This window comes from Ahaetulla prasina, chromosome 1, assembly GCF_028640845.1.
Source record: "Ahaetulla prasina isolate Xishuangbanna chromosome 1, ASM2864084v1, whole genome shotgun sequence".
Classification (NCBI taxonomy): domain Eukaryota; kingdom Metazoa; phylum Chordata; class Lepidosauria; order Squamata; family Colubridae; genus Ahaetulla; species Ahaetulla prasina.
In genome coordinates this window covers 70,535,482-70,559,408 of record NC_080539.1, presented here as the reverse complement: position 1 = coordinate 70,559,408, position 23,927 = coordinate 70,535,482, and the positions used below count along the sequence as shown (strand labels likewise).

The window sequence follows — 23,927 nt, the reverse complement described above, 5'->3', positions numbered from 1 at the left end:
GAATAGCCCACTACTATCTCCTGTACATTCAAGGAAAATATGTCTCTAAAACAATATCACGCTTAAGCTTATCAATACTTTAACTATTCATCAGAGGAATTTTTTCTTATATGATTATAATTTCATGATAAAACCATATCTTGGGTTTCTTTCTTTTCCTTCCTTCCTTCCTTCCTTCATTTTTTTATATAAAAGAATTTAAATCCATCAGTTAGGAGTAGGTTAGTTGTTCTTTTATAAATATGCACAAGCCTACAAATCTGCCTCAGAATATCCTGTTCATTTGTGCCATTTTCTAGGCAGTGAAGGTGTACCTTTTGGGCTTGACATGTCAAAAATTAGGAATGTGCCTAATTTGACTTGCTGTCATGTCGCACGCGCACACGCACACACACACACACACACACACACACAGCCAAGGAAAAGAAAAGCAATTCTCTGTGTCCCTTTAAACAGTGACACATGGTGGCAGCCTGCAGCTTGCCTGAAGTAGAGGCATGTGTCTAAACTTCAGCCCTAGCACCACCACTTTCACTCAAAAAGGCTGCTTTGCATCATTCTCCAAGGCCCACAAGCGTGTTGTCTTTCTGTTGACAGTCCTCTATGGTCTGTCTACCTGAGGATGTTCCAGGTTGCATGAGGCCTCCATTCTTGAAGTAGCTTCAGAGCATGCTCTTCTATAGCACCTACAGCCTCCAAAAACCACAGAAAAGCACATTGTATTCTCACATGATTTTTGTGCATCTTCTAGTGGGTTCAGAGACTGCAGAAGAACATACTTCAGGCCTCCCAAAATTGCATTAGAACAGGGCATGCTTTGGATGTTAGTAAACACTGGAGTGTTACCCAAAGCATTGTGGCATGTCTCCTTTGACGTGTGTCATAAATTGATTCTGGTACCCAGGTTCCAGAAATTCTAGCAATTTCTCAGGCTTTTTGGAAGTAGAGTGCAACAGGTTCTCTGCTACTACTCTTAATGTTAGTACTTCTGTTTTATGTTCACCTATATTATAAATCGAAGTATTGATGTCAACTTTCTCCCTCTCTCTCTCTCTCTCTCTCTCTCTCTCTCTCTCTCTCTCTCTCTCTCTCTCTCTCTCTCATGTGTTTCAATTCTCCATTAGAAGAAAGATAATATTTAGATTTAGTATTTCTTCTGGAGTAGGGAGAGGAAAAGGCTAATAGAAGAGGTTAAGATGTAATTGGTGGAGTTACAATATGAGTGTTTATTTGCCAAAATATTGATTATCTTATTCAGGCATTGGCAGCAAATATTTTGTAAAAATATTACTTCAATTGGAACAAACTAAGCTTTAAGGACAGGAACATATAAAAACAATGACCGCTTATAAGGTTAAAATGTGTGGAACTATAAAAATGCCTCTGAAGTTTTATATAATATACAAAATAGCTCTGCCTGGAAATATGTTATTTATTCTTGTCTTATCTGTCTTGCATTTTTATTGCACTAAAGCAAAAAACAGAAGATACCGATATATTGTCAGGATGTGCTAGTAATGCTTGTTTGTTTTAATTAATTTTTTGGTTACACTTTAGTTTTTAATTAAATTCCAATTTTGGGATGGGGTATGTTTGTGAAGATAAATGCTCCATGGAGTGACTTATACAATTATAAATTTTAATTCAGGTAAATACTTTGTATCCATAGATGTTAGAGTCAGAAATCCAAAACTAAGACTAAAAACTTAATGACAATTTTGATATTAAGCTTCTGATAAAATTCACACGTGAGTGAAAGAGAAGATTTTTCCATATAAACCTTTACTAATTGAACACATATTTTTGGCTACTTGGGAGAAATTGCTGCAGGGACACTGAAAAAAAAACATTTGAGTAATTCTTGCTGAGATATAATCACTTCTTAGTCTAGTATGGAAAACATTGTCCTAATTCTAAACAAGCTTTATTTATCCACTGTCATAGTCAAATATATTAATTATGACTGAGGTATGTGTCTTCATGTCAGTTTGAACTATTAGTGACCACTTAGATTTTCTATACGATGATCTATTCCAAACTGATCCTTCAGGTCTTCTCATAGTACACTCATTGCCATTGTAACTGTGTCCATAATGCTGCTTCTGCTCTTTCCTTCCATATTTCCCAACATTACCGATTTCTCCAGAATTTTATAATCTTCATATCCAAAGTATGATAATTTGAGCTTGGCAATTTCTTTCTCAAATAAGAACTCTGAGTTGATTTCTTTGGTGATCCATTGGTTTGTTTTCATAGATAGCTATGCATGGTATTCTCAGGAGTCTTCTCCAATACCAAAGTTTTATAATGTCAATACTCTTTCTGTACTGCTTCTTTATATTCTCAACTTTCACTTTCATGGAGTGTTATGGGAAAAACATTGCCAGTACCACCCTGATTTTTATTGGTATTTGAATATTTTTTACTTCATGTCTACTCAAGTGCAAATCTGTGGCAAATTTCTTAGTTGCTTTTCCATTACGGTTGACAAGTCAAAATAGCCAAAAGCTATTCATACCTTCACAGTATCGTCATTGTCAATTCAAAGGCTAGTTGCTATACTCGTTATCATTGGTTGGGTCTTCGTTATATATTCTAACTCCTATTTTTTCACTGTGCCCTTTTGATTTTCATTACTAGAATTTACAGATAATTTACATTTTCTGCTGTTAAAGTAGTGCCATCAATATAGCACACGTTATTGATGTTATTTCCTACAATTTCAAAACAAAACTTGTCTCCTTCCAGTATAGCATTCCTCATTATATATTCAACATATAAGAAATATCTTTTGAAGCTATTACCTACAACCAAAAGACATTTCAGACCTAAAGCAAAAGGAAGCAGATTCAAAGAAACATTATAAATGTATATTTTATAGTAGATACAAAGCTAAAAATAAGAATGCTTTTCAGTTTTTTAAAAAAGTGGGACAAAATTACCAAACTGTTTGAATACCTGTTGTGTTACCTCTGAAGAAAAGTATATTCATGTGATTAATAAATATGAATACCAAAGAAAGAATGGAAATTCATCAAAATCTACTTCAATCTAACAGTTTTTAATGTGAAAAATGATAATTTCAGTGCTTCTCCAGCATTTCTTTTCAAGAATAAGATGCATATAGTTTAATAAAAACTTAAGTCAGATCATTTATCATAAGGTGTATTTCAAAAAATGAATCAAAACATGTTATTCATACGAATGATTTATATCTGAAGACCTCCTCTGGATATCAAGTATGCAATAAGTATTGCCTATAATGAAACCTTCCAATATTTTTCATGAAGGAAGCATGTTGCTTTTAGTTCCCAAATAGTGTTTTCCATAGGGTATTTCCCTGTTGGATGCATCGGAAATAATATCTTTGTAGAAAGTTTCACATTAGAACCAGCAGTAAGTCTTAATTAAAGTACTTCAAATTAAGCTTTGTCCTCATTTCTTTGGGTTTTCTCAAATGTCTTGTATTAGAGATTAGAAGAAGAAAAAAGGCATTAATTTGTTTACTAAACAAATTTGGGATGTTGACAACAGAGCAAAGTAGAATCAATCAGGACATGTGAAAAGTTATTAAAATTGAATATTATTTTTAATAACCTAAGTTCTTTTCAAACAGGAGAAAGCATTAATTACCATTGGTGCAAAAGGGAATTGGCTAAAGGAGATAAATTATCAGCAAATATAAAAGCTCCTTTGGGAGCTTTGTTGAACTTGACTAATAAGATGGTTTTGTTTTTGGAATTTTTGGATTGGCATCAGTTGCTATGCTTTTGGGATATAACCCAAAACCTGTTGTTATAATGGAACAGTTTTGTGAACTACACTCCAGTTATAATTAGCTGCCCTCCTTGCGGATTGCCACCTTGATTTTACCAAAAAAACAATAATACTATACCTAAAGAGAGAAAACTGCCAAATGCAGAGTCAGTATTCAGAAAAGATTTACAATCAGATCAGTAACATGAGAAGGGTTAATGGAGCAAATGGGACAATACAAAAAGGAGGTTCGTGTTTGTTGCACTGTTTACAACAAGGTCTTTGACTGGGTAGATTATGCCAGACTATGGAATATATTAAGACTAATATGAGTACCAGGACACCTGATTTATTTTTGAAGAATTCTTATAAAGTAGTGAACAAAAAGCTACTGTTAAAAATTAAATTTGAAGAAACAGAATGTTTTAGAATATAGATTCGAGTAAGACATAGATGCTTTATAGTATTTAAATGTTATATTGCATATATTAGTGGAATTCAAGTTGGAAGAGATCAGAGCTGGAATCAGAATTGATGGTTGAAATACTAACAATTTGACATATGCAAATAACACACTTTATTAGCCAAAAATAAGAAGACTATGGAAATAAGAATATGAGATGTGGGGAGTTAAAAAAAATCTGTGTTCATCTTAAATGTTAAGAAGTTGAAGGTAATGTCAAATTGTATGCTTAATGAATATTTAATTCATAGAGAAGTATTAAAGGTTACATGTAGTTTTCTTTTGTTCAGCTCAAAGGAGAACAGTATGCCTCAGAAGTAAAGATTAATCCTAGGTAGGAAAGCAGTGACTCTCATAGATGAGATTATGAAAAACAAGGGCATTTAATAGCAATAAAGAGCAGAATGGTGAAGACAATAGTCTTCCCAGTTACATGGCTATGAAAAGTTAACAATTGGATAAAAGAAAGAGATGCTTTTAAATTACATATTTGGAACACTGTCCAAGAGTATCATGGGCTGCAATGCAAGAAAAATCAACAAAGTAAAGGCTTAAGCAAATGACAAACAGAAAATTTCACCCTTTGGGCATATAAAACAAGCAGATAATGGACTAGAAAAAATCCCTATGCTTGACAAGGTTGAGGAAAACAGAATAAGAGGAAGTCAGTGAATAAGTTGGGTGGATGGAATTACAGAGTTGAAGTTGTTCCAAGGAAATTACTAAAATGCACATTTGTCTGTGCAGTCAAGTACAATTCATAGCACCTGTCTAACCATATATATCTGACTGATTCTATTAGACACTTTAGCTTACTTCCTAGATACTTCTTGAATTTGTTTGTCTAAGTATGGTTCTCATTGTGTACACCAGACGTATCAAAATGGCGGCCCACGGGCCAGATATGTTGCGCACAGGCCACACCCACCCCAGATCTGTGAATGGGAAAAACATCGTGAAACGTCACGTGATGGCAACATGACGCGACAAATTTGACACCCATGGTATACACTATTTTTTGCTATGTGTAGGATATATCCTTAAACTTTTCTAGATCACAAATGTGAGTTACGTTTTCTAATGTTAAAATATTATATAAATTAATTCATTTAGGTGGAAATAGAAATGCCCACTTGCTGATGGACAGCATCTGCCAGTAAAACAGATTTCCCCTATATTTTCAAATCCCCAGTCCTTTGCCTAATTCCAAAGAGGAAGATCTTGCTACAGCAGTTTTTAGGAAAACTAACAGGAGGAGCCCTGTGCATGTGCAAAAAAATCTACATACAATAGAACATCGGACTGGTGCATTTTATAAAAGTCGGGCTCCCCCTCTGAAATATTTCTTAATTCCTCTGACTTTTTACCATTTCCTTGGGGCATGTGCTTGTTACCGTGTTGCATAAACTTACAATTTGTCAGTATTTCTAGTCATAAGATTACAGTACTAATAACAGACCAATAGTTTTAAAATTAAACACAGCTAGAGCTGCACTGGGTTTTTTTAGCCTTGGCAACCAAAATGTCAGAAATGTGCTTCTTACATAGGAGCATATTAACTTTAACATAAGATTTCATAACAAGGCACCATTTAAAAACAAAACAAATTCAGATTCTTTGATTACCTTTTACATTGGACTGCTATGTTATACAGACAGAGAAAAGGTTGTTAGTCACTCTCAGCTCAGATATAATTGTTTTGCCTGAGACTTAACTGAAAAAAAAAGAATGCTACCTGTAGTAGTTGTGTTGTGCCCAAAGCATTCTCAAATGAAATGTTAACTACTCATTAAAAATATTTTTATTTTACATTTCTGCCTTGAGCAGAGAATCAGTAAACACTTATGATCTTGTTTCTTTCTGCTGAAAACCAGTAATTAGATATCACTTTTTAGAAAATGACTATCTGTAACCTCTTTTAGTATAGACATGTTCTAACAAATTATTTTTCCTCATTAAGAGTCCATTTAACAAGGAACTTCTAGAATGGTTGAGAGCTAAATAAAATTGCATACTTTAAATATGAATTCTTTTTTAATTCTTTTACTCAGAATATGTTGTGCTCCCTAGAGTCGGAATTAGGCAGCACTCAAATCAAATCAAATAAATAATAGTCCTTGGCTTATTTAGTGACCATTTGAAGTTATAACAGCACTGAAAAAAGTGGTTCATAACCATTGTTCACACTTACAACTGTTGCAGCATCCCTATGGTCACATAATCAAAATTCAGATGCTTGGCAATGGAGTCACATTTAAGATGATTGCAGTATCCCAGGGTCATGGGATCAGTTTTTGGAAGCAAACACAATGGGGAAGTTATATTTGTTTTACAAATATAACTTCAAATATAACTTACAAATAATGTTACTAACTTAACAACTGCAGAGATTCATTCAAGAATTGTAGCAAGAAAGGTTGTAAAATGGGGCAAAATTCACTTAACTGTCTTGCTTAGCAACAGAAATTTTGGGCTCAGTTGTGGTCATAAGTCAAGGAGTACCTGTATCTTCAGTGGTGAGAAAGATCTGGATTTAGAATTTCAGTATAAAAATTGATATAACTAGGCTTTCAAATATTGTTAATATTAGTGTTTTAAAAAAAGAAATAAAGCAGTAAATTATCTCAAAAGCAAAATTCTGTGAAACATTGACATTTTTTCAAGAATTTATTGTTATTCAAGATTGCTGTCATTTGCCTTAATATATCTGTGTTAGACAAGGTTGGGTTTTTTAAAAAATCATTTGATTTCTCTCAAATTATTATTATTCTTTCAAATTATTCACATTCTGGACTGTTTTCAACATTTTAGGGTTTTAAGCCCTTGTGCTTTTTGAATTTTGTAGACCTTTATTATATACCGGTTGTCTTATCTTTAAATTTTGTTTTATTTGTTATACAAGTTTATAGAGGTTACATATTTTCTGTAAAACATATTTGCTAGACATATATGTTATATCAATACTCATTTCTTTTTTTTTTTATTCAAAAAGTTTTACAAAAATTTTTTTCCCCTTTCCCCCCCTCCTCTCCCCCTCCCTTCACAACCCCCCCCCCCCCGACTTCCCGGAACGAACACAAGGTATAGTTAAAAATAAAACAAACATATGCTAAAAAAATTTCATCCCAACTTAATTATACCCCTACAATCATCAATTCCTAACTTCCCCCAAAAACAATCAAAAATAATACATCATAATCATTCAAAAACAGTCTGATAACTCTTAGTCTGATATCTACGTTGAATATAGTCAATCCATTTTTTCCATTCCTTTAAGTATCTTTCTTGCGTATTGTCTTTCAAAAAGGCTGATATCTTCGCCATCTCAGCCAAATTGGCAACCTTCAATATCCATTCTTCTATTGTAGGTACTTCTTTTTTCTTCCAGTATTGTCCTATTAGTAATCTTGCTGCTGTTATTAGATTTAAAATCAATTTAGTCTCAATTACTGTACAATCCATAATAATTCCCAACAAAAAAAATTGCGGCAGGAACTTTATCTTCTTTTTCAAAACATTTTGTAAGATCCACCAAATTTTTATCCAAAAGGCCTTTATATCCTTACAAGTCCACCAAATGTGAAAATATGTAGCGTCATCACAATTACATCTCCAACATTTTGCTTGCATATCTGGATACATACACGATAATAAGTCCTAGACATACAATAGAGAATATAAATATAGAACAGAATCAGGAAATGATTACATATAAAGATCTTTTGTATACTGAAAGAGGTAATTTGCAATTAAAATCTCTGCACGAATTAAAAGAGGAAGGGAAAAATTATACTTGGTTTCAATATGAGCAACTACGTGCTAGATGGAAGGAAGATCAGAAAATTGGTATAGAGCAGAACGAGGGAAATTTGGTAAAGCAAATTAGAAATCAGTCTCAGGAGCATATAAAGAGATTGTATAATGTGTTACTTGAAATAGATTCTGAAAGGGACTTGGTAAAGGACTGTATGATAAAGTGGGCACAAAATTTTCAGGAGCCAATATTATTGGAAACTTGGGAAAAAATTTGGGTTAGAAATGTTAAATTCACGCAAGCACAGAATCTGAGGGAAAATTTTTATAAAATGTTTTATAGATGGCATTTAGATCATATCAATACTCATTTCTGAATACAAAAGTATTTGGAAAGAAAATAGTTTTTACAAAAAGTGTGTCCATTTGTTCCAGAATGGTTTTTATTATTTATTTTAAATATTTTTATAGTAAGTTTAAATTTTTTAAAAAAGCAGTGCAATTTAAAATAGATACAGAAGTACTGCATCTCCTTGGACCAAGAAATCATCACAGCTAGAAAAATCTGCACAAGTATTTCAAGAATTATACTGATGTGCAAATGCATTTATATTCAAAAAACCCCAAGTTGACACGTACTGTCTGGCACTGCGTAGTTCAGTAGTACATAAATTTGCACTGCCTTTATCTCTGAAGGTTTCTAGATATTTTTAGGTAAATCATTCACCTTTGTCAATTAGAATTTCAAATTAACAGTGAAGTGCAAAAGTTCATGGAAAAGGTGAAAGTGAAAAAGCGGAAGCAGAATTTTGTATAAGAAAAATAGTGGCATTATTGAAGTTAGTTTTGAAGTGGCTCCAAATAAATTATCTGTAAAGAAACACGTTTTTTTAAAAAAAAAAATCTGGCACATGGCTTGAGCCACTGATTATAGATGGTTAGTTGTTTCACACAAATATAACAGCTAACAGCTGTCAATGTTTGCATGAAGCTGCATCAGGTGTTCTGATTTGAGAAAATATACTTTGGCTCTATTGCTATAAATCCCCTTCAGATGCTGCTGATGAGGTTATTTATTACATATTTCACAGGTATCAGTTTCCAAATTAACTCCTTCAGTTGTGATTTTCAAAATTAAAACATACTCTCCTTTATCTTTGGGGAAATTCCTTTAGAGGATTTCACTTCAAGCATGAGTTTCTATGCTGAGATTATATTTTAAATGGAAGGCACAATATCAAAAAATAATGACCTAATGGAAAGATTTAATGGATAATTTAATTAAAAAGATTTAATGAGTCGCTCTCTCTAACTGAGGGTAACCTGAAGGTTTCAGTTGATTAATTTATTCCTTGTAGCATTTGGTTATTTAGTGACTAGATGGCAAAAGTATGCAATGAGCCATATACAAATTTTTGTAGTAATGAATCTCTCTTAGAAGCTGTTAGTACATTCCTAACATTATTGTCTATTCACTCTTTTTTCTTTTTCTTTTACTTTCCGTCCTTATAGGTTATGTGTTCTGTATGTTGCATCGCCTGCCTGAACAGCACGATTGCACATTTGACCACATGGGACGCGGGCGTGAAGAAGCCATTATGAAAATGGTGAAACTGGACCGGAAAGTTGGGCGATCATGCCAGCGCATTGGCGAGGGCTGCTCCTGAGTGGCAAGACTCTTCAACCAAATGCTGTTCTCTTAGTTCACTAATGTTAGCCTTATTTAGGACAAAGTCAGCCAGACACTTGTACTGGGCAAGTTTCAGACTACAGCCAATCAATTTCCTTTCTTTAGCCAACCATCCTGGTACTGTAGTTTAGGAGTTAAATGGTGATCAACACTGATTACTGGCTGGTTGTTAAGGTGCCTACTAGCCACTGTATTAAAAAAATGAAGACATATTTTTGAGCATGGCTAGTGGATTGTAACAAAAATATAAAGGCTTCTATTATTGCAGGAGTCAAGTTCTTACAAACAAACAAAAAGCCTTATGTTGGGAAGTGTCCAGCAGCTGAGTAGAAACTGATGTAAAAGACTGCTTATGTGCATACCACACTGGAAGAAACTACCCTTATTAGCCTGGCTTTCCTGTCCTTACTATTAGCTAACCTTGAAGAGGTGAAACTCGGCTTGAAACAAGCAGGGTGGTTGCTAAACCTAGAAGACCTAAACCCTTCCTTTTGCTATTTCCACGCATGTCTTCTAAGGTCATGCAGCGCCACCAACATCAGGAAATCTCTTAGGGTAGGAACAGCTTTCTAGGAAGCCAAAAAGAGGGGACAGATTCTTATGACAACTTTTATATTAGATGAAAATATCAGATTACAGGGAATTTATTCCTTCACTAAGGTGGAGGAGGAAATATCTTACTTTAAAGTTAGTGCTATTTTGGAACAAGCAGTAAACAGCGTGCATTTTCTACACAGCATCAACAACATTTCTTAAGTGGTGTGATCCAATTCCATATGCCAACCATAGTTTGTTGTTTCCCATCAGCCAAAATTTGATTGGCTCTTGTTTGCCTTTTGCTAAGTGCAGGTATCTGATAATTGAACAAATAAGGCTAATTCACAGCACGGTGGCCATGCCTGGATTCTACAGACTGACTTTCTGTAGCTAGACGTGTATTGAGGGGTAAAGGACATTTTGTAGCAAATGGAATTCAGTTAACAGTATTGGGGGAACAACCAGGAAAATCACCCTTTATTGAACTGAGTTTGTACACCTCACTTCCAGTGTATTAAGGAGATAATCAAATGGGCTGTCCCAGCCTTGTGACTATGCAGCTTGGTACTCAGTGAAAGTCTCTGCTCATCATCAGTTGCGAAGCAAGTGACTGTAAAATGCCTTGCATAGAATGGGGACTCTCCAGATCTGGTCTTTTAGAGCTACTGTTCTATACTGGGTATGTCAATTTCATTGAACTGAACTGCACAATTTTTTTTTGTTTCTTTGTTTTAATGTGCAGTGGTTTCCTCTAGCTACAGGCAATTGTGTCTGTAAGAAAATATATATACATATTTATATATATATATAAATTATATATTATATATAAATATATATATATAGTGGCCTAACGTGGAATGTTTACCCCACAAACTGGTTAGTGCTCAGTTAGCAATTTGGAATTAGATCTAGTAGGGAATAGGGAAGGGTTGCTGGAAGACGGGGATCTGTTTTGTCTCTCATTTTCACAAATAGAATATACTTAAGCCACCAAAAAGAGTGAATTCCCTCATATCACTCTTTAAAAAAGGTTGTAGGGTAGAGCAGCTTAAATAAGTCACTGACTGCTCTGTATGTTCTGAAGATCAGTGACTAGTTTACAGGTTGATTTGTATTTAATCTGGTAGCCAGTATGGCCAGTGAAGGAAGCCTTTGCCTATATTGCAGATTGGTGATGAATTCAATCCACCATTCTAAAGTTCAATATGGAAAAGCCATTCTGTGTTGTACTCAAGGCTTTGAAATCAGCAGTGGAATTTCCAGCTGCATATTCTGTTTCCTAAGGAAGTATTCTCCTGTCATCGCTATGTGGGAGAAACCAGACAATTTTCTTTGTGTTTGCCATGAAGAGTTTCAAACAAACATGGACTTCAGCTGCTGCCACGCTATGCACTTTCTTCCCTTCTAAAATCCTAGCATAGCATTTGATGGACATTCTGATTGATATACAAGATGCTGTTTTTCTCCTGTTAATCTTTCTTTAGCCCTGATACACGTGCACAGTTGATTTCAAGGTATCTCTTGAGCAAACACTACTCAAGTTCATGTGGATTATGGACAATGTTCACTTTAAAAAGTGTGGGGGGTTGTTCCTTTGCAATATCTGTTCTGTGAGGTTTGTTAAACGTAAAGAAAGCTTCAGTTCTTGTAATCTTAAAGAAATCTTATTTAACCTTTTTTGTGTTCTAGATTTACTTACACATGTAGCTTAGAGCTCAGTTTTAGTTTAACATTGTGAAATATTAAAAATGATTGTAATTCTTTTTCCTCCTGCTTAAAAGAAACAAAACCATTAAACAGATCAGATTAAAAGTTGAATTCTTCTCTTGAGTTTTGCAACAGGTATGTTCCTCAGTTCAGTGGCTGCTATATGTCTTAGGTTTTTTTTAAAAAAAATTGACTGTGAAGTTTAAAAGAATAACAAATATTTCATTACTGGTCTGTAGCCTTCAAATTAAGGCATATCCTAAATGCTAGATTTAAGTGGCTATTTCTGGCTGAGAAATCTAAGTCAGAAAAAAAGCTAAAACTGTTTTTCCTTTCCATAAGAACAATATATTTAACTTTGACATTTTATACCTTTGTGAAAAAGAATCTCAAGAGTATCAAAAGATTTCTCAAAATGTTTATACCCAGGAACAAAGATCAGTCTATGAACTGGTATCATTGTTCTGCCATAAATATTTGTGTCTTCTATAGTAGATGTTCCTTAATTCACTTTAAGATCCTTGTCTAATTTTTCATTTTATTCATGAATTAGTTTAGTTTTCAGTATATATATCTGAAAGAATTGCATAACAAAACTCGGCAAACAAAAATCCAAGCTTTTAAAAACTACAGCAAATATAACTAAGGGAAGAAATTAAATATTTTACATTGGATATTAAAATCCAGCAGATGCTAAACTTAATTCCTTTGATTTATTGTTCAATTTTGAACTATCTGGTACAAAAAAAATTAAACGAGTGGGATATATATGTGCACTTTGATCTACTTCTTACATATAGTGTGAACTTATAAAAAGAACTTACTGCACTTTTTAATATTTGTGGTCTAGCAACAAATATTAGATATTATGAGAATGCTCTATGAATTCCCCTCATTACTCATTAACATTACATTTAGCTTTGATAATATTTTAATTCATGCAGTTCTATGTTTATAGACCTCACTTAAATATAATGTTGAACTGTTCTGCTAAGACATTGCATGCTCCTTGGAGACTTCTTTTCTGCAGAATTAGATGGAATTTCATATTATGAACATATCACAATTGTCACCAAAGGTTTACCACAAAACTGGAGGATCATTCAACCATGTGTCGAGTTCTATCAAAATGAAATGAACTCTTACCATATTCTTTTTGTATTCTTAGGTACATTTCAAGACTGTTTTGACAGCTGTTGCAATTCAAGTCCCAGTAAAGAAGCAGCAGAAAATAACCACTTTTTAAAAACTGGTTAAATTATCAAGGGAAAAACATTTTTCAAGTGACATAGAAATCGTAGAGATACAAAACAAAAAGCTAGTACTAGAAATCAGCATTGTATTAAAAATTTAAATTGTTTTAATAAAATAATATATAATAGTCTTTAAATTTTTTTTCCAAAATAAAATACAAAACTATTTTTTTTACAGGAATAAATAAAAAAAACCCCAAAAGACAACATATTAAAAGAAAAATACATTAAGAAACACAAACACATAAACATATAAATTTCTGTTTAATTTTTCTCAACTGCATGCTGTACAGGTTTTGCTACACTGAAGATTTAAAAGAACACAAGAAGTGTGTACAGAAGTAGATTATATTTTTCTGGGGTGGGTTGTTTTTTTTTTTTACTCAAGACTGCTTGGTTTTTCTAGACTAACTGTGGGCTGAGGGAATTATGAACTATTTCCTAATATTTCCATTTTAAATTATACATGAAATTGATTAAGACATGAAAGAAATTTTTCAATATTTGGAAACATTCCAAATCAAGAAATAAACATGAAAGGTTTGGAAAGCTTGTCTCAATGCAGATAGATCCTCAGTTTTTACAAATTCATTAAAATAATATACTATGATGAAAAAGGATCAGAAGGAATAGAAAGTGCTTCTGGTGATAGTATTTCCAATTCAGATCTACTGGCACTATTAGTAAATGTTCCATGTGTAACAAAGGGTATATCTCTTTTATTGACACCCCGCCCCCAAATTAGTATTTTCTCTATCTTTGATGCCAGGCACAACAAAAATTTGAATTTATCACTTACTATTTTTAGTGTTATCCCTCTTCAGTTTTATTATTTTTTTTGCATGTCTACTTTTTAAAAAATTGTCAGAAATATGATGATGGTACATTCCCTAGGGGAATTCACTTGGTGGTCCCTGAGCTTGGTGGTTTTCTTGCAACTTTCCATTACCCATCAGTGCTAACATCATCAGGATTAGCACTTATGATATTATCTAGTTTGGATAATGTCTGCAAGACCACCAAGGATCCCTAATTTCAACCCTGAGCTACAAATATTCTCCTTTATTGGTATGTTCCTTAGTCTGTTTGCAGTAAAAATAAATCTCATTTAAAAGTATGTTTAATTGAAACACTTTATGTCAAACATAATTTACATAAGCAAACCAAGCTAACATAAACATGATACTTTACAAATAAGTACAATGACTTCTATCTTTAAAAACAGTTTAAAATTAAATACAGACTGTACATCAAGGTTTCCCAATATTTGTCTCCCCGCAAAAAGTCTCCTGTTTTCTGATCTTGTATCTAAGTTTCTAGGTATTTTATTCCCCTAAATCTAATAAACCTGGGAGGATTGAATTTGGTTAAGATTGCTCAAATGCAACTATCAGTGAAGGCAAATATAAGTGTCCCAAAATAATGTTGCAGGATCCAATTTGGGTGGGACACAGGACCAGATATTTAGTCGTGCAAGCTTTGGACTCATGCTGGAACCCATCCTCATGAGTGACTGACCCAGACTGGATCTTGTAACAATTATCAGTGCCTTTTTATTGCTTTTTCATCTATCTGAGCTTTTATTCCTAAAAGCATAAAAACTATTTTATAAATGAAAATCAACCTGCCTAATTTACATATTTTAATTATGTAATAAAAGAAGAGTGAAGGGGGAAATATTTGTATTATTTAGGCCTCTGTCTGAAGAATTAGGCCCCTTGATTGTCCTTGCTTATGTTGGAACCATTATTGTATTTTGTGGTTTGACTACTTTGTGATTTGACTTTGAAATGCATCTTGCAAGCTGCTCCTATTTCTGTGTTATTGAAATTTAGAGTGAAGAGGGCAAATTACCTTTAAACAGGTATTGACTTTCAAAAGGACCAGTTGTTAGCAAAGTATTCTAACCCACTGTAGACCTTGTGTTTTTTATTGTTTCAAGAGATAATGGACATGAAGTTAATAGACAAATCAATGATTGTAAATTATAAAATGTTGGTATATGCCATCCTACATATTGTCTGAATCTCCTATTAAGGTACCAGGGATTTAATATACTTCATCAGTATATCTAGGTTGGCTACTGAATGGTTGTAAAATATGGCCTGCCTTATTTCAAATCTCATCCTGGGATTCACCATTATCCTTTTCACATTCTGACAGAGCATTCTATCTAATGAACCAAAGATAATAAGCAATTAAACTGTGTTTTTATAACCTTTGCCCTGATGTCAGTGTACCTGTAATGAAGCTCAATTTAATCAGCCATATGTCCATGTACGTGTTCTATTTCCTAAATATACAATTTCATTTGGATGTGGGTGCAATATCTGTTTGTTTAAATGCACTGGTAACATGTCAGACAGATCGTTGCATAAATGTCTGACATGCTGGATTTGAACATAATGCCTTTAAACAAGATTCAAGTTATTCTCATATGTCTACATAGTTAAATGTTGTGTTATTACATGCTTTTTTACTTTTGAATTGACCCTTTTAAGTGGTTACTACTTCAGGATATGGATATGTTGAAATACTTTCACTAATGCAACTGATGTTATTTTTTTTGAAAAGCTCTTCACTACAGTCCCAAAGGTGTTTTTTCAAGAGCAATTGGACTTTCTGGTTTTTCTTTGAAGATGTTTCGCTTCTCATCCAATAAGCTTCTTCAGCTCTGAGTGGAATCCTTCCATTCCCCACCATTCATTCAGAGCTGAAGAAGCTTCTTGGATGAGAAGTGAAATATCTTCAAAAAAATTCAGAAAGTCCAGTTGCCTCTTGAAAAAGCACCTTTGGGATGACCATGACCGGGATGACTGAGAATCTCCACAGACTTTTTACTACAGTCTGATAGTCAAGTGAAAGATGTTGCTCAAACATTTGTTAGTTGCAAAGCACAACTAACCTGGCTTGAGTTTTGAAAAGTAATGACTGTCAACAAGATGACTTCTTGAACTAAGGACACCAGAGTGACTGAAACATGAATCAAACAAGGATGTTATTTAAGCATTAGCTGAATTAAAAGCAGCTGTTTCCTTTTATATTTAATGGGCTTAATTGTTTTCTGAATGGTTAAATTTGCATACTGCTTTTGTCTGTGGAATATTGCATGGGAGCCAAAATTTTGATGTCTTAATACTGATTTCAAAACAAAATTTGGACAAGAAATTTGGTATTTTTTTTTAACCAGTGGAATTCTGGTTAAATTAGTGAATTAGTAGAAGTCAGAATTATATGAAATAATGAGTTGATTGCTATGGAAGAAATACTACATGGAGCTAAATAAACATGGGCATAATTGGAGCAGGCTTTAATCTGCATGTCAGCTTTACCCAACTTGCAGTGGCACTTTAAGATATGGCAACTCCCAGAATTCTTAACATCCAGATGGGAAATACTGCCTTACATATAAAATGTGGTGTATATTGAATTAGGAAAATAAAGATGTTGGGATATCTATAGTTAGAAACAGGATTTATCAGGAAGAGTTTGAAAGGTATGAGCTAGCTGATACTTACTAAAATAAAAATCTTGCTGCACTCTTTCCCTTCTTTAAAATTTAACAATCCTTAGTGTTGGGGCTATTTTATTACAAATAATTTTCTATGAAAATTTTTGTTTCTTTAATCTGATTCTCTGTATATCAGGTGTGTCAAACTTGTGGCCGGCAAGCCGGATGCGTCATGTGCTGACCACGCCCACCCCACCCCCCAGTTTAGCGAGTGAACCTGTCCTTGTAATTACAAGTTTCCACCTTAATCGGTTTTAAAGAAAGCTTATCATTATGAGCAACCCCACAAAAGAATTTATCATGATTTAAACATAAAAATCCTAGTTTAAGGGCTCACTTTGGCATATTTCGCTGTAACCCATACTAGAGGTTGCATTCTAATAACTTGCTACACAAGCTCTTACTGAAGGCAAAAGGGCTTATTTGTAAGAACACAACAATTATCTAGAAAGTTTCAGCAATTTGGAGTTCTGCAGCAGGAACAGAACCATATAGTTAAGGCTATATTGACTGATTACCCCAACACAACTGGAATAGACAACCTTATAGCTGGGTGCTGAGAAGCCCTTCAGTCGCTCATGAAATTTATTCTCAATTGCTTCTCATTTTCTCATTCTCATATATAATTTCTCTATGTAAAATGAAAAAAAGTAAAAATTAGGATACAAAGCCACTTTCTCTCATTGGAATGACCTGGCAAAGACCGCTGCAGAAGGGCCTAATCAAAGGGCAATTAGGAGACTGCTCATTAGTAATCCCCTTGCTATTTTTCAGAGGAAGTATTAATGGAGGCATGACTAGAAAGCGGAAAGCCTTTGATACAGAATGGGATTAATTTATGAGTAGCACTGTGAGAAACTGCAGGGAAGGGCACTGTTGAATAATACCTGAAAGGGCCAGGTATTAGTCAGGACTTATTCTCCCCATCACATTCCTGTTTGCATATCACTCATAAAATAAGCCTGATCTGTAGGTGTTTGACCACGAAGTTCACATTCTTCCCCACTATTCATGCCAGCTGTGCTTGTGATTTGTTAGAATAATTTCTCAGCCAAAAGATTTATATGAGCTATTGATGCATAGTACTGTTATCTCTACTATTGGGATCAATGACAGCCCAGTTCAAAGCCAGACATTTACGTGGCCAACAGGAGTCATGTAGCACTTGAAGGACATCTATGATATGGTTGTCCAAAGCAGCAAGATTTTGTAAGGCACAATGGGAAAAACAACTATTGTTCGCTAACAGTAGTGACAAACTTATTTCCATAAGAAGGAGAATATGTGATGGAGTCATTGTTATGATCCTAAGCAGTTCTTCGTCTCATTTGTATCTGGACAGAAGATTCCCTTGAAAATAGCAATAGCAAAAGCAATAGCACTTAAGACTTGTATACCACTTCATAGTGGTTTAACATCCCTCTCTTAAGCTTACACAATCAGCATATTGCCACCAACAAGATAGAATAGAATAGATTTTTTTTTTAATTGGCCAAATTTCTCCATTTTCTACACTTAACATTATATGAAAAATATAATGTCATTTCAAAATTATAATCGAAAACAGAATAGAATAGAATTTTTTATTGGCCAAGTGTGATTGGACACACAAGAAATTTGTCTTGGTGCATATGCTCCCAGTGTACATAACAGAAAAGATGCATTCATCAAGAATCATAAAATACAACACTTAATGATAGTCAGAGGGTACAAATAAGCAATCAGGAAAAAATCAATATCAATATAAATTGTAAGGATACAAGCAACAAAATTACAGTCATACAGTCATAAGTGGAAGGAGATGGGTGATGGGAACAATGAGAAGATTAATAATAGTGCAGACTTAGTGAACAGTTTGACAGTGTTGAGGGAATTATTTGTTTAGCAGAGTGATGGCGTTCAAGGAAAAAACTCTTCTTGTGTCTAGTTGTTCTGTGTGCAGTGCTCTATAGCATCATGTTGAGGGTAAGAGTTGAAACAGTTTATGTCCAGGATGTGAGGGGTCTGTAAATATTTTAACAGCTCTCTTTTTCACTCGTGCAGTAGGTCCTCATATTACCGATCTCGGAAGGATGGAAGGATGAGTCTATAATGGAAGAAAAAATAATCAAATAACTTATTTCAAAAAATATGAATTCAGCACAGATAGCAATGATGGCGGTAAAAACCAGAGTTCATACCACAGTTCTATTTGTGAATAAATCATTTGTGAATGCCTAGAACTATAACAAACAGGTTTGCTAATCCAAGGCTACATATGCCAGTTTCCTTGATGAACGGTGACAATCTGTTAAAGATGTGCTTGGTTGCAAACCTGAAACATGGAACAGCAAAGACATTCTTCCCCTTTTGTCAGGCTAACTAATGAGCCATCTAAAAGGTGTCAGTAGCATTATTAGTTACCTGCTTCCTAAACAGGACTGGAACTGAATATCTGGAAAACTTGCTGAGAATTTGATGGACCAATGTAACTATTTAGGGCAGAGTGGGACATCCTTTCTTGACCCATGCTCCACGTTAGCAGTCCAGGGGGCATATGTATGTACAGGTAGTCCTCAACTTACAACTTTTCATTTAGTGACTGTTCAGAGTTACAACAGCTCTGAAAAAAGTGACATGACCATTTTTCACACATATAATCAAAATTTTGAGGCTTAACAACTGTTTTTTTTTTAATTTGCATTTATATCCCACCCTTCTCCGAAGACTCAGGGCGGCTTACACTATGTTAGCAATAGTCTTCATCCTATTTGTATATTTATATACAAAGTCAACTTATTGCCCCCAACAATCTGGGTCCTCATTTTACCTACCTTATAAAGGATGGAAGGCTGAGTCAGCCTTGGGCCTGGTGGGACTAGAACCTGCAGTAATTGCAAGCAGCTGCTGTTAATAACAGACTGCATTAGCAGTCTGAGCCACAGAGGCCCAGATGTTTCATACTTAGGAGGGTTGCATTGTCCTGGGTGTCAGCCCCAAGGCAGAGTCATGTAATCAACTTTTGCGGCTTCTGACAAGCAAAGTCAATGGGGAAGCCAGATTTACCTAACAACTATGTTACTAACTTTACAGCTGCAGTGATTCACTTGACATATTTTCACTTATCACACTTTACGAAAGGTCGTAAAATTGTGCAAAATTCACTTAACAAATGTCTTGCTTAGCAACATAAAGTTTGAGCTCAATTGTGGTTGTTGAGGACTACCTATATACCTATGGATCCTTATTAGTATGTAATGGTGGACATCCATATATTATTTCCATATGGTCCCCAATATACAATCTGTCAGCAGGTTTGACAGATCTGTCAGCAGAAACTATGATGAAATTTCTAGTTCAGGGATCCAAAAAGACTACCAAATAGTTCATGGATAAATTATAAGTGGTGGTTGCACATACAATGGAACACAAGGATGTCCTCGGAGGATTGTGTGTAACCATCAATTGATAGAACATTTATAGAGTACTTTGTCAACATGAAACAATGTCAATTGTCATCAATGGAGCCTACCACTCAATGTGAACCCTGAAAGTCCTGTGGGGGAGGGGTAGGAAGTTTCACCAGGTACTTTATCGAGTTTCAATGACTGAATAATAAGTTAAATTTGTGTCATTGATAATTGGTAGCCAAGGAGAAGGTTATTAGAGGTCAGAAACTCGAGATTATTGTCTTTTCTAGTTGATCCTGCTTGGCATTGGAAGTAAATTAGTGTAAAAGTCTTCCCAGACTATAGCTCAGATGGGGTTATCAAGTAGTAACTTATCCTCTTTCAGCATACCAGATATGACTTTGCAAGATATGATTGATTTGGACCCTTTTGCTGACTTTTCTACCTCAGGCCAAACTATAGCTGTATACTGAGACTTCTTGGAGGCTATTACTTTCTTGTAGTTGCATCTAAGCTTTTAGCATCTTGGTATAGTTGTTTGATGTAGGGTTTTTCTTTGAACTGATGCATAGCTGCTTTTAGGGTCTTTCTTGAGTAAGAGCAATCAAGATCAGGCCAAGTAGATCTCATGGACTGTTGGTTCCTAAGCTAACAAATCTTCTGTGAAAAAGTCATTTCGTATGTAATACAAATTGGCATACCTGGTAAAAGCTCTGTTTATGTTTTGAGTCAGGGCTGGTTCCGCTTAGAGTTCATAAAGCTAGCAATTGCCTTAGTGTTCAGCTTAGAGCATTTGGCTTCTTCGCTTGCCTCACTTTAGGTTAGCAAGTGTAGCCTCTCTCGTATGACCTATTAGGTGGCCTTAAATCAGAACTGCGGTAAAAGTTAGTTCCAGTCAATTGATAGTCATTATTTTCCTTCACATGAAGGTCTGAGATTAAGTCAGTTTTGTCTGTTGAGACACGTATGTAATCCAGGACACTACTACCAGTAGCATTCCTAGAATGGAAAGTAAAGAGATATATGAATCAGCTGTCTTTGCCTCCAAGGATATGAAGACTGCATGTATAAGTCAAAGGGATCAGTTTAGAATTCACCATATTCCTTTTGGTGTCTCAGGAGCCACAGTCCTCAGGTAATAGTCCTCAGGTGTGAGGCCCTAGTGGCCATAATTAGGCAAAGAGTCCTACCCTACCATTAAAGTCTCCCTATAGAATCACAGTGCCTTTAGATTGTATTATATTGATCTCTATGATTGTCTTTTCTAATTGCATCCAAATGTCAGGGGAAAAGCAGGAATATGGAGATAGGTATACAACTTCAAGTAATTTATCTTTAAATTTGAAATAATTCGATGGGTGTTCTTTGCATCTGTGCCTTGTTAGCTAATCCTTAAATTCTGAAACTATTTATTGAAACTGGTGATTATTATATTATTGTTGTATTGTTTTGCAGCTTAATTTTTATGATGGCGCTCTTGTTTATGTTATATATTGGCAATTGTGATTTTTTTTTTAAATGGCTTTATCTAACTTACATAATATGTAAGTGTAATGTTTGGTATAGGACAAAGTTATTTTAAAAAATTAAAGGTAGCATGGAGGAATGTAAATATGATTCCTGAATTTGGAAAATGTGAATTCTATGAGCGTCACCTACAAATTGATTGTACATCATGAAACATACAGATATGGGAAAATCCACAGCGGAGATATTTAAGTGAAATACAAATGAGGTAAGTTTCAGTTAATTAGAACTCTCCCCTTTGTAACCATGTTCAAACAGACCGAAAAGCTCATTTGTGTGTTTTGCTTTGCTTTGCATTTTTCCCCGTTCTTTGCTCCTGGCTCCGACTTGACATTGCTCCAGGGCCTGTAAAATTAAACTGTTTCAAAGGGGAATTCTTTCTGTGCCTTTGTTAAGCAAAGAGATGTTTGTTTTCTTGTAAATCAAAGACCTGAGGGAAGCAGAACTATCATGCTGTTTGGGAGAAAAAACAAACACAAATTGCATTATGTTTGCACACTTGCACAACATCACCCAATATCCCACAGAATGAGACAGGCTTGCTTGGAATCACAATGCCCCCATCTGGCTTTCCTTGCTTTTTATCTATGGTCTCTGTCTCTAGTGGGGACCATGTTAAAGATGATTATTTTACAGTATTATCATTCGACCATAGATGTTTTTTCTTCCTCTTCTTGGATGGGCTTGTGTGGAGGGAGGGAAGGAGGGAGAATCTAAAGTGATTGCACAGTTTTTCCCCATTTGAAGAATTAATTGCCTCAGGAAATATTTTCTACAGCCAACTGTCAAAGCAGAAGATCAATCTAATGAGGGCTACCTAGTCAGCACAAGTGGATTCTCCTGGTTTCTGCCAAATCAGGCAGTAGGAAATGCACAGATGACCATGCTAGAAAAATGGATGAGTGGACAATCTGCAGTCAGGGAACAATCTTGCTATGTCAGCTATTATTTGTATCTCAAGCCTAAATTCTGTAAGAGTTTCCCCTGCATTACTAAATTTCATGGCAGAAGAAATATTTCTTTTTTTAACATAATTTTAATTTTAAAAAGTATTAAAACTTGCGTCATGAAGATAAAGCTAACACAATTTATCTTTAATAAACAGATACAATATATAAAAAATTAAAAATGCAGAGAAATAAGACATATCCCATTTCATCCCTAGCAAGTTTAATCAACACTGAGATTATCACCATCTTTTAAAATATTTTATTTCCTTCTTTATAAATATTACAAATGTAGCTAATAAATCCAGTTTGATTATTTACTATTTAAACAAACCCCCCTATCTTCTCTCTTCAAATAAACAAAGCCTTTAAAATATTGTCATCCAGTCCTAGTAAAGAAAAATCCATTAAAACATTATCCAAGATGGCAAGCCATTTATTTTAACCTTGATCAAATTAACAATTTTATGTTCTTCCTCTTTCTCCCAAGAATCTTTAGTCACCTCAATCAATGTTCCAACATATGATTACAACTCATACTCTTCTTACCTCTTATCCCAAAATTGTTGGCATCCCTTACAAGCCCCTTTTGTAGTTCTAGTATAAAATGTTATCCACATCATGGTTCATTGACAACTTCAACAATTTCCTGTTGTAAATCCAAAGTAAAAAGGTATCCACATCACACTATCCATAAATATCAGTATTTGTGTGTCTTTTTCAATTGCTATATCAATAACTGGGTTCATTTGTAAATCCAATATTTTGTGGGGGTTTTATATCCATTATTTCATCTTTTTCTTATACAGGCTGTCTTCTTTAAATCCACCTTCAAATTAATTTCAGTTTTATTCAATAGAAATTGTTCCTTTTATGAATCAACTTTTTCTATCATAACATATAACTTTAAGATTATTTTCTGGACCTAATAGTCATAAATTTCTCATTACAAATTTATTGATATGTTTATTTTCTTGTGATGTGCTGTAGTGACTAATCTTCAAAGTTGTCTAATCAGTTCCAAATATAAGTATAGAAAGTTTTACATGGGAAGGATTTTGATAGTTGATGTTCTAATTCAAGCCCATCTGGACTCTTTAACTCTTTAAAATTTTGTAAAATCAGCCTGTAAATCTGTATGTTTTTCTGTATATTGCAAAATAAAAATGTTTGTAAAACTTTACATTTGTAATTAAAACTTCTTCCTTAAGGATTGAAGAAAAAATTTCCTAGTAAATATGACCTATTGTAGTTCTTCTAAATGTTTTCAATTTTTAAAAAGCAGTAGGAGAAAAAAAGGAAATTATGATTTAAGAAGTCAGGTTTGGTAGAACCTTGAATCTATAAAAAGGCTATATTAACAGCTATGAGCTCCATGGTAACCCACAACTCCA

The 23,927-nt window shown here is 34.3% G+C and overlaps 1 protein-coding gene across 1 annotated transcript in view; it reads left to right on the top strand.

Moving 5' to 3' along the window:
* The window catches only part of ZFAND3 (zinc finger AN1-type containing 3), a 133,810-nt gene extending 110,096 nt beyond the window's left edge, over positions 1–23,714 (top strand). The window contains exon 7 of the mRNA XM_058168415.1: positions 9,485–23,714. Coding sequence (XP_058024398.1) covers positions 9,485–9,639 — 155 coding nt within the window. The 3' untranslated portion in view covers positions 9,640–23,714. The remainder of the gene's footprint in view (positions 1–9,484) is intronic.
* Positions 23,715–23,927: the final 213 nt, after the last annotated feature.